The 13,088-nt window shown below is 32.4% G+C and overlaps 1 protein-coding gene across 1 annotated transcript; it reads left to right on the forward strand.

Moving 5' to 3' along the window:
- The first annotated feature begins 113 nt into the window (after positions 1-113).
- On the forward strand, positions 114-12,879 carry LOC143067121 (beta-1,3-galactosyltransferase 5-like). The gene is made up of 2 exons (XM_076240172.1): positions 114-211; positions 11,409-12,879. Exon 2 carries the CDS (start codon positions 11,465-11,467, stop codon positions 12,632-12,634), a length of 1,170 nt encoding a protein of 389 aa, XP_076096287.1. The 5' UTR covers positions 114-211; positions 11,409-11,464; the 3' UTR covers positions 12,635-12,879.
- The last annotated feature ends 209 nt before the right edge of the window (positions 12,880-13,088 follow it).

Raw genomic sequence — 13,088 nt, forward strand, 5'->3', positions numbered from 1 at the left:
TAATTTGCTGTTTATTTACATGTATCTTTACTAGATACAGCTAAGTAGCTCTATACACTTGTCTTTTGTCTAGACGTGACAGACACATGTTCAAAGTTATCTTAATTGGCTGTATAATGGTTTTATCAAATATATACTAAGCCTAGCAATTAAAGTTTATAGCATTGCTACATTGATATTGTAAGAACTCACAGGATACAAGACTTCTCAGGTATGGATTTATAACATATGTTAAAGTTTTAACACAGTCCATGAATACATCAGATTATACAAAACCTATACGATATTAATGTTTTTGACGAACATGGTGGTCCATGATATTTCGACAAAGCTCTACAATTTCCTACTTTATTTGGTCTTTTAGATTTTGTGATTCGGACGTCACTGGTGATTCTTTTACAAACGAAACACGCGTATGACGTGCACAATTGTGATCCTATTATCTATGATGATTTGATATGTATGAGTTAATGTTTCATTTATTTTACACAACCTGTCAACATTTATTTAGAATTGATAAAATATCTGATACAAATTTATTTCGATACATTCATCATGGTGACCGTGGTTATGGAATACAGCAGTTTTCGTGTGAAAAAAATAATCAATCAAGAATTTCAAAATACATAGGAACGTTCCTTATTGCAATGACAAAATGGTCCAATCTGGATATCCTGAATCATATTAATGACCTATTAATATTGCGCACATGATTTTAACATCTTCAAGCACAGAATTACAATTTCGTTTGCAATTTCATGAAAACTCTCGATATTTCTTATCAAATCGATATAATAAACCTGTCAGATGACTTCTTATATAGGATTTATTTCCCTTAAATGACAAAACTTGCCAATGTTTTTTTAACCTACTTTCTTGAAAACTATTATATATACAGAGAAACAGAGATGATCAGAAAGACAAGTGGAAATAGGTCAACATGATCAAAATCGCCAATCGACTCCTTACAAGGACTAATTGTCCTTTGATGATGTTATTGTTTTTTTTGCGTTTTTGCCTTGTATCATTAAACTATAATAGACAGATAGAAACTGTAATAGCTCGGCAAAAATGATCAACAAAACAAAATCTTCAATAAAGACGATATAGAGGAAATGGTCAAATGACTCCCCATTTGAGTGATTCCCTTTAAAAGACGATTTTTCACCTTTACAAGTTGTTTTTGCGTTTTGTCATATATGATAGAAAATTGTAATAAATAAAGATAATTCAAGGTTAAAATCACCAAAATGCTCAGCAAGTCTTATAGGAGTGATTGCCTTTAAATTAGGATTGTCATTCTCTCTTTTGTGTTTTGAGCAAAAACGAAAGAAGATATAGAGAAACAAAACAGACTAAGAGATCAGTAATACAAGATCAACAAGAAAGAGTTTTTTGTTATGTATATTCTGGTCTACAATTAATGTTGGAGAATATCCTCTGTTTGATCACATAGACCAATGTGAGCGACACAGACTCTTTAGATCTTCCAGTTTACTATGTTGGTTTTTTTATTCATGTTTTTGTACCCCCGCTTTAAAAAAAAGGTGGGGTATACTGTTTTACCTTTGTCTGTCCGTCCGCCCATCTACCCGTGCAATACTTGTATTTTAAAATTTTGATAAATTGAAATGAAAGAGTTGAAATAGATACTTTTAGACTGAAAGATATATTCTCAACTAAAACACCGCCTTCTTGGTCTGGTTGTAGCGTATTCGCTGGAAAGTTGGAAGTCGTAGGTTCGAACCCCACAGGGTCAAACAAAAGACTTTAAAATTGGTAGTTGTTGCCTCTCTGCTAAGCATGCGATATTAAGGAGTAAGAGCAAAGAGTGGTCGGCTCAGGGTCTGGTAAGGTTACTAGTCTCGTCTTCCAGACTGTTACCATGTGGACTATAGCATGTAATAAAAATCCGTCTAAGCAATGTCGGTCTAGTACAAAGCAGGTAAATATTTATTTTCCATTAACGATCATTAACATGATCTTATCCTGGATATGCGTATTAATTTGCCACTGAACGTTAAACAGCCATCCATCATCATCATCAATTAAAAAAACCAAAGATACAAATACATGTATGTTGCCTGTCTTTCGGAGCTCAATTTTACAAAGAAGTGGCGATCTTTAAGATTAGCTGTCAAACACTTTTGCCTGAGACATATTAATGAAGTATTTTCTTACAGATACTACGGAAGCGTATTAGCGCCACACATTTTTAAAACAAAAGTTTCTTCCTATATTTGCGTTTAACCTTTTTGCGTTATAACGCAAACCTTTGCAAAATAACACAAACCTTTGCGTTTAACGCAAACATTTGCGATATAACGCAAACCTTTGCGTTTATATAACGCAAACATTTGCGAAATAACGCAAACCGTCATTTGTTTTATCTTATTTCTTATTTAAGATTCAAAAGAAACAGCAGTTATTAATGGAGGAGGTTGTATATATCAAAATTTATCACATTTGTAGTCATAATGACATTGCAAAGTAAAATGCTTGAATAATTAGAACATATCATTGACTAATAATGAGCAGAATTATATAATAAGATGTGGTATGAGTGCCAATAAGAAAAATCTCCATCTAAGTCACTATTAGTAAAAGTAAACCATCATAGGCCAAAGTACGGTCTTCAACACGGGGCATTGGCTCTCACCGAACAGCAAACTATAAAGGCCCCCAAAAACGATATCCATGTAACTACTAGTATATATATTACAATGAAAATTTAGTAAATTGAAGTTATACCGAAGAAAAAAATCAACCCTGCTAATATAGCTTTAAACGAATATAAATATACTTCCAAAGTAAGCTCTCGTTTGAGAACTGTGTAAAGTTGGTTAGATTCAAACAAGCTACCCTTTGTCAATAAATGTATAGAATGAAGATGTTTTATTAATAAAATTATATTCTCTCCATTCAAATTGCTACCCAAGCATGTTAAAAAATACTTCACTATATTGAAATGAAAATTCAATGACTTTCTATCAAAGAATCTTTATCATATTCTGGAATTAAAAAAAAGATTTCTTGCATCAAAATTTAAAAAAAAGGTTCCTTATTAATAATTCATTTTAAAGCAGAAAGATCATTTTGTCTATTTGACTTGGAAGTTTCATAATTGTATGCATAGGCGGATTTAGGGGGGGGGGCAGGGGGCCCGCCCCCCCCCTTTTTGGGAAAAAAATTGGTTGCTTATATAGAGAATCACTGAAGCGTGACTGGAACGGGCCCCCTCTTAGGTCAGTCAGTGGGACCCCACTTGTGAAAATTTCTGGATCCGCCACTGGTATGACATTATTTATCTTTCAATTTAAATGTGCCAATATAATATACTATATCTATTTTCTTGTTAAATTATTTACTTTTCTGATGCACAAATCAGTCTTAATTTATGTATAATTGCACTTCAAGTATTCCATTATTCCTATGCATATTTATTATAATGATTAGGCCTTGTATGTATGTATCTTTATAGATGTTCAAAGCTGGTGAATTAATTGTCATACACAAACATTTTTTTTTATCTACTTGCAAATCACAACCGGCATGAATGACAGACGGACATATATACAAAACTTAATGAATAATTGAAATCAAGATATTTGGGTTATTATAACGCATAGGTTTGTGTTATTTTATGTTTGCGTTATTTTGCAAAGGTTTTCGTTCTAACGCAAAGATTTGCGTTATTTCGCAAAGGTTTGCGTTAAAACGCAAACCTTGCGTTATAAGGCAAAAGTTGTCGTTATATACGCAAATGTTATAATTGAGTTATAACGCAAAGGTTTTTGTTATAACGCAAAGGTCTAAAAATTTAAAAAAAATCATGTGTAGCGCTAATACGCTTCCGTAGACAGTCACACTCCTTTGCATACACTATATTTCTATCATTTTCACAATTAAATTTATGGTCAGTTTTATATCATTCACTGAAATTAACGGAATACTTATTGTATGTGCTCAGTATTATGCAAACTATTTAGGCATTCAGAAAAAAACTTTTCCAAAATCAAACGTTTTTCGCTAACCACTTAGACAACCACTAATTTATATTTAAAAACATACAATGAGCTTTATTCTTTCGTTGCTTATTAATTATGTTTCTTAAGTTTAATTGACAATGAAATTGTGAACATAAATCCCAACATTTGACATTAACAAAGAATGATATTACACGTAACGTAACGTTTGTTCGAGAACAGGAACCTGTCATGAATTTAAAAGTGACGTAACAGACGTAAACGTCACACAACTTCTGACGCAAATCGAATTAAACCGTCAAATTTTTTAGAATAAATAGTGTTGTTGTAACCACAACTAATTTATGTCTATTTTATACAACACATACGATGAATCTGTACTTCAAAGTAATCTTAAGGTTTTACCATAAAGGGGCCAAAATATTGGGCCCGTAGCATTTTTGAGAAATTTCAAAGGCCATTATAATAGCTCTATTGTACATAACTTGTTAAAACAATGAGAATGTTGAATATAAGAGAATAGATTAACAACTCGAGAAAATTGGATATCGGTTGTTCTCTAATTCTATGGAAATTTATCCCTTTCCGAACCCATTGTATAACAAAATTTAATCAACGTGTGGTTGACGTTGATCTCAAAAGATCATTAGATGAGTTTTAGGGTCATAATCTCTTTAGGTAACTGGATGAATCAAAATATGCTAACAGGTGTTAATGAAATTGACAACTGCGTGGAATGTGAAAGGCACTCGAAAGGGATTTTCGTTTAACAAAATTAGAGGCTCTTACGAGCCTGTGTCGCTCACCTTGGTCTATGTGCATATTAAACAAAGGACACAGATGGATTCATGACAAGATTGTGTTTTGATGATGGTGATGTGTTTGAAGTTCTTACTTTACTGAACGTTCTTGCTACTTACAATTATCTCTATCTATAATGAACTTTGCCCTTTAGTAACAGAAGAAATTATTTTGTAAAAATTTACAAAAATTTACCAAATTAATGAATATGTTAAAAATTGACTATAAAGGGCAATAACTCCTTAAGGGGTCAACTGACCATTTTGGTTGTATGACTTATTTGTAGATCTTACTTTGCTGAACATTATTGCTGTTTACAGTTTATCTCTATCTATAATAGTATTCAAGATAATAACCAAAAACGGCAAAATTTCTTTAAAAAATACCAATTGGGGGGCAGCAACCCAACAACCAGTTGTCCAATTCATCTGAAAATTTCAGGGCAGATAGATATTGACTTGATAAACAATTCAACCACATATCAGATTTGCTCTAAATGCCTTGGTTTCAGAGTTATAAGCCAAAATCTACATTTTACCCCTATGTTCTATTTTTAGCCATGGCAGCCATCTTGGTTGGTTGGCCGGGTCACCGGACACAATTTTTAAACTAGATACCCCAATGATGATTGTGGCCAAGTTTGGTTAAATTTTGCCCAATAGTTTCAGAGAAGATAAAAGTTAATGACGACGGATGACGGACGACGGACGACGACGGACGACGGACGCCAAGTGATGAGAAAAGCTCACTTGGCCCTTTGGGCCAGGTGAGCTAAAAAGAAAATTTATTTTTTAATCATTAGAGAAACAGATTCTTACATAGTTACTTGTGGATTATCGGATTTATCCAATCTCGATAGTTAAATTATAAATTTTAAAGTCCTCGCAGGCTCGAACTTTAAAATTGATAATTTAACTATCTCGATTGGATAAATCCGATAATCCACTCGTATCAATGTAAGAATCTATAAATGTCAACACTCGTTATTTTATCTAAAAAGAAATAATAAATTCACGAAGTGCTTGTTTATTGCCCAAGACCAAAGTTATATCGTAGTGCATATCTTTAAGCCATTAAATGAAAATTCAAAAAATCCCACCTGCGCTTTCTCAATAATATGTTTGCAGTGTGTTGTACTACTTTTTGGACAAATTATATCAAACATTATTGAAAAATTTATCAGCTCTAACTCAAAATTTGGACAATTTCATGCTAAGGGGTTCCCAAAAAATTTAAACAGCTTCCAAAATACTTAATTTTAACCCTTTTCAGCTGCATCAAATCACTTATGTCTACTTTACCCTTAAAATTCATGATAAAAAATGGTTTACAGTGTAATTTCACTTGCTATTTGAGGCATAAAAAAGGAAGAACTATATTTGGAAGGGGTATTAAAAAAATGTGCAAGTAACACACTGTGTGCACTATATGGGCTATATTCGTGGACAACGCGTCAATCAAAGGACGATAACTGTTTTCCCGGTCCTTATTATTATTATAACCAGACTCAAGCTGGCGACCAATTCTATCGACCAATCAAGTAGCGACCAATTCCATCGACCACTTAAGTTAACACTTAGCATAAACACGTAACAGAACCATTTCGAGATATGTCTGAAAATCACAAAATGACATTATACTACAACGTTCTACTAATATTTAATACATGATGTATCGCTATTGATATTAATTTTGGATTCCAACAAATAAACATGAGTAGAGTGCTTGCTTGCTGGAGTCTAATAATCTAAATCAGTTATTCAGTTTTTGAAGACTTTATATTACATGGTATTATTATACATTTATTTCAAATCGAGATTTTTGTTTTAACTAGATCTACTGTTTCCAGATTGGATATTTAAAAAAACCCTTATGGTCCAAATACCTCATATGGTCCGGCCCGTTGATAATAAAACGAGTATAATACTGATATGGTCCAATCATACGCCTACGGTCAGACCATATGAGTATATGCATATGGTCATGACCGCACGCATATGGTCCAAATATTGATATGGTTCGGAACATATTCGCAAGTATTGTAAAACAGACTATAGCAAATCTAAGTACAGCCGTTCAAATGTCAACTTACGGTGAGATAAGTAAAATGTTTAAGTGAACAATGAACTAGAATAATCATGTAACTTAAAGGGTTTCTATATCCGCGGCATTGTCAAATATCGAGTATTTCCTCAAAACCGTTTAGGTTTGAGGGGAGTGGTTCTCGAAACAGTATATATAGGGTATAGTCCAAGGCACTTCAGATAATACTGAAAGCAGTAAAACAAATAAAAATATAATAAGAAAGACAAAACAAAATTTATTCAATGCAACATTCATCAAGTCAAAACATTTAAACTACGTTCAGCCAGATGCATTTTTTTTAAATCTTTAATTCAACATTTATATACAACAGACATATTACATATTACTTAAAAATATCACAAGAATGTTTTAAGTATAATGACATAAATAATCAACACGAAAATTAGAAAACGAATGTTATGAATCCTTCGGTTTCTAGTACAACAATGTTGTTCTTTAAAAAGTGTTTCTCAAAAATATTTCTTATACATCTTGCATCACACAAGTATTCATACAGAATAGTCATATAATGTTTTATACTGTATAAGGTCAACTTTACTGTTTAAACTCTTAAGTAAATTCCTTCTGTGAAGATACAACTTTCATTTTTTTTCTCGTTTCAACCTTTATTCAGACATTATGTAGCATGTTATTAATAAAGTGACCGATAAAGACAAAAGGGTAATAAGTTGTCTAACAGATAACATTTTATACATTATTCCTTATTCAATACATTCTTTTTAGATAAATTATTCGTATTCACACAATGCAATGTCAAGAAAAAATACTGATTTAATGACAAAAACTTATGTTGTGTGAATATTCTTTCTTATCTTCTCAAATGTAATCAGAGTAAGTTTCAAATATATCTCGTTGATTTTGTGCATCAACTTGTTTTTATTTTACCTTTATTCAATCATTCTACATATATATACATAATAAAATTATTACATATTACGCAAAACGATACTGTTACATCGACAATTTTTTTTATCTGCAATATTTCAGTATACAAATCAGTATTTAACAGTTACATTGAAATATTATTATTATTTCATCTAAATAAGTATTAGAAAAATTGTAAGCAAACGTAAATAACATAACAAAATTATAACAAACGTCAAATAAATAAAGGAGCTGGAATGTCAGTCTTGTTCAATTATTAAATATCAATTAGAATGAATAAAATGAAAATATAATATGATAAGCAAATAAAAAAAAAAAAAAAAAACAGTCGAAAATAATTGATAACTGTAAAGGGAAACAATCTAGTCCTATTACATTTATAAAAATTACTATAATATCGGCCCGATCAAGAGAACATACAGAGTAGTACATTATATCAAACAAAATAGTTACTATGCATATTTATAAATCTTTGTCAATAAGTATAATATTTAGTTCATTTTGGTATCAAATGAAAGCGTATTCACTTAGGATCACTAAAGATCCGTGTTGAATAATAATCAGAAAAAAATTAATAAAAAACAGGGCAAATTTCCCCCGTTGTATAGTTGGCTTAGTACCGGTTTTTTATTCTGGGATTTCTGGGAACCAGAAGACAGCAATACACAGTTAGGAGTTTGGTTTCGCATTTTGGCCCCTGTGGATTTTTTATATATGAAAGTTGTTGTGCAATAAAATTCATTTTCAGACAGCTGACTACTAATTTAGCCTTCAAAGATGGTTTATTAAAACATCAATGTTATTTTTACATGTTTAATGGGCTATTTTCTGTTTGACTTTCCGTATTTTCATAGCTATACCAGCCATAGTTCCAGATATTAATGTAATATTTCTGGTGCACTTTCCCACCCGGGCATTTTCCTGAATAAAAGGGTCTGGGACAAGCTTTCAATCCCACTAGGTGTGGGTAAAAACTTTGCCGTAGGGAACTGTACAGAAAGAGTGAAAAAATGAGCCCATACCCATTACTGTATAGGTACATCAGACTTTGGATGGACAGTGACGTCTTCAGGTACCTATACAGTTATGGGTATGGGCTCATTTTTCAGTCTTTCTGTACAGTTCCCTACGGCAAAGTTTTTTACCACACCTAGTGGGATTGAAAGCTTGTCCCAGACCCTTTTATTCATGAAAATGCCCAAGTGGGAAAGTGCACCGGAAGCTGACAACAACATACTCAATTTCTCATTTTGGTCCATTCTGGGTGGTGGCAGCAGTCGCTTTACTCCCATCCCCCTACGGCAAAGTTCTTGACCGCAGGTGGTTAGATTGAAAGCTATTATCCATATCTTCAACTCGTATCAATCCCTGGGTGGGAAAGTGCACCTGAAGATTTCACTGGCCATCCAAAGTCTGAGGTACCTATACAGTTATGGGTATGGGCTCATTTTTCAGTCTTTCTGTACAGTTCCCTACGGCAAAGTTTTTTACCACACGTAGCGATGTTGTTTTTTTTTCCGTGTCCAACGTACATTCTTTAGGCAAGCCTCGCAAGCTCCATACGGTAAAGTTTGCCACCGGATAGGGCTCAAATGAAAGGTAATAAATCAGAGCAGGGCCCACTGAAATGAGTTTTTGGGGGTTGAAACCTTTTGTGAATTGAATCCCACCTACACTTTCTCAATAACATCCAAATATTAAAGAAAAATTTCTTGGCTCTAACTCCAAATATGAACAATTTTATGTTAAGGGGTCCTGAAATCTTTTGAAAGCTTCCGATGTGCTATTTTTTAACCTTTTCTAATTAATCGGACCAAATCACTACTTTTAAATTAGTAATACTTTAAAATTGATGACCCAATTTTTTTTTTACAGTACGCTTTAACCCCCCCTTACTTGCTGTTTGAGGCATAGAACATGAAGAAATACATTTGGAAGGGGTATAAAAAAATGGCAATTAACACACTGTCCACACTAAGGACTATATTCGTGGACAACGAAAAATCAAAGGACGATAACTGTGTATCGTACTCGGACCATTTGAGGCGGCCGAATGTATAGAAAGCCAGTATATAGTAATTCTTTCGAACATAAGATATTTTTTATTTCGCTTATTTGAAAGCTTATACATTGTACACAGGAACGAGTCTAAGTCAACTCACATTAAATAGTTATTCTATGCTACGCCTACAACAGTAAAGACCGTAATGTTATCTGATCTGTAGGTTTGTTTGTCCGTTCGTTTTTCCGTGTATCCATCCATTTAAACTGTATTAGATTGAATCTAAGACGACATTGTAGTCAGATCAAGTTGAAACTAGGTACACATGTTTATTAAAATATGTTCTTTTTAAAATTATTTACGGTTCTCTGAATATGGAAAATAACTGTGTGAGCAAATTATCATAGACAAACACCGTTGTTTTTTTTTTCTAATTCAATTCGTTTACTTTTTATTCTCATTTCGTATCCGTAAATTACTAAATAACTATTATGTGATGGGGGATATACGATCCGTTTTTAATAGTTTATTTGCAATCCTTGATTTTTGTTTACCATCTAGGTTAATAGTTTGGAAAACCGAGAAAACGTAAAGAAGACCTCAAAATATAGTATATGCCCTTCTCTATAGAGTAAAATACGTAGAGGAGCGCACTTTCCATTCTATAAATACATATATAATAACATAAAGTATGTGTTTATGTAGGGGAATAAAAATCGTTCGCTAAAAAAGATTGTTCCTTTGCTTTTTGTGTATTTTTCGCTGTGCATTTGCTGATTAAAGATACCCTATCTCCTTTGTTGTTCTATTGTATTACGATATTTTGAGGTTTTACGATTTTCTGGGACGTTCTCCCTTTACTTATTTATATTGATGCAGACATTTAGCAAGCAAACTAGTCAGTACATTAGGCTACAGACAACATTGATGTTGTAGTGTCCCTTCTGACTTGATGTGGTGGATATCTCTAGTTATTTAAAGATAAAAAAAAACAATATAAACCGTATTGGTAGCCATATTTTATTTTTAACGGAACGTTGTTTCATTATGTCGTTTTGTGGTTTTCTCATATACCACATTATGATTCTTTGACAAGTTGATTCTCATTGTGTTCTTCAGTGGTCGCTAGAACTGGTCGCTAGCTTGATTGGTCGCTAGGATTGGTCGCTAGCTTGAGTCTGGTATTATTATATTGAAATCAAATAATTCGAGTTGATTTGAAGCGATAGCCAATTCTCACTTTCATATATTACAGATGGAGTAGCATTCCTCTTTTTACATTGGTTATAACTATCACGTGACTTAAAGTGTATTTACTATATGGAATCTATGTTTTAAATATATCCTGACAGTCAATATAAAAAATCTTTCAGAATATAATGCAATATACACAAAAAAAAAAAAAAAACAGTAAAGTACATTTTCATACTAGACTATTTAGTACATATTTTATATATTAATCAAGCACTTTTACTCGATACGTTATATACGGACCTAATAGATTATATTCAACCTCGGACTTCGTCCTCTATCAATATAATCTCAACAGGTCCTAATATATCGCATTAACCTCGTCAAAAGTCCTTGATTAAAAAACATATAGCCTATATGATTTTTTCTTATTTCAGATATAAAAGAGCCACAAATCATTGCCGATAAAACCAATTCAGTGTGTGAAGTTGTTATGAAAAGTAACGCTAGGCATGTGGTTTCGGGTTTACTTTCAGCTATTGTTTTACTCGGATTTTTATTACCAACTTTATTGTACACAAACCTGAAATCCATGAAGATATATTTGACAACAATAAAACTTATTCACGGGGTTGATAACGTTATAAATGAAACGACACATTTTCTTAAAAGTTTTGATTCTTCATCAAATTTGCTTAAATCTCACCACCAACATATTATCATACAAGATGTCACACGTTCGCCCATAATGAAAGCTGAAATGCCAGATACTGTTATGAATACGTTGACAAATTCGAAAATTTATGTATCAAAATCGAAAGAAAGGCCTCTGAAATGTGAAGGGTGTTTTTCCAAAATTTTCAAATTTGAAATCAACAATGCAGATATTTGTAAAACAGAAAATGCAAATGTCAAATTATTAATCCTAATAACGTCGTCACCACAAAATAGTTTGGCACGAACGGCGATTAGGGAAACTTGGTTAAAATATGCCAATATGAACAAAGCAAAGATCAGATACATATTTCTAATTGGCGAATCACCTGAGACTGAAGAGATTAAGAAAGAAAATTCCATAACAAAGGATATTGTGCTGGGAGACTTTAAAGATTCATATTCGAATTTAACTTTTAAAACAATAATGGGATTTCAATGGACAGTGAAGCATTGTAAAAATGCAAAGTTTGTTATGAAGACGGACGATGATATGTATGTGAATATTCCTGGGCTAATTCAAGTTATCAAGAAAAACGACCACGTTCTACAAACTGCAGTTGGAGGATATTGTTTTAAGATTGGACAGCCGCATAGAGACAGAACTTCGAAATGGTATGCCTCCTTTAGGAGTTATCCTCAAAAAACATATCCAGGATTTTGTTCAGGTACTGGCTATGTTACCAGCTTCAACGTTGTCACAAAAATTGTTAATATATCAAGGCATGTTCCATTTTTTCATTTGGAAGATGTGTATATTTCTCTGTGTATCCAACAACTCGGTTTTAGGCTATATTCCTTGGAAGGATTCATGGAACAACACCATTCTGACCCTTGTTTATATAAACATGAGAAGTTAATAACAGCTCATAAAGTACCATTAAGATGGATGCGACATATTTGGGAAACGCCTTGCCTTAAAGGGGATACAAATTTAAAACTAGATTAATTAATATACCTTCGAATTCGCTCGCCCAAAGAATTTTGAAACCAAAATCAAATCTCAATAGACTTTCTAAATATTTGCTAAAATTTGCATAAATTGTCCCACAATTCGGCAAAAATACGATTGTTTTTTATTTAAAAAAAAACATTTCTCGCTCCTGCAAACAAAAGACGCGTGAATTGAAAACTAGAATACAACATTTATCAAATTTGGAGTGGTCTAAATAAATCAAAATATGAAGAGTTTAATATTGGTCGTTTTTTTTTTATTGTCCACACTCGTCACTATAAAAACTTAATAAGGTCAAGGATATAGTTAATAATTGTGGAAATTTTAGTATTAATGACTGATAGTTTCTATTATATTTATCGTAATTTTTCTTACCTCAAAATCTTAAAAAGATATTTGGTTTAGAAACATGTCTTTAATGAAAACGAGTGTTCCTGTGTTTAATGAA

The sequence above is a fragment of the Mytilus galloprovincialis genome, chromosome 3 (assembly GCF_965363235.1).
Source record: "Mytilus galloprovincialis chromosome 3, xbMytGall1.hap1.1, whole genome shotgun sequence".
Classification (NCBI taxonomy): Eukaryota; Metazoa; Mollusca; class Bivalvia; order Mytilida; family Mytilidae; genus Mytilus; species Mytilus galloprovincialis.

Coding starts and splice junctions, on each gene's coding strand:
- LOC143067121 (XM_076240172.1), top strand. CDS start 11,465: ATGAAAAGTAACGCTAGGCATGTGGTTTCGGGTTTACTTTCAGCTATT.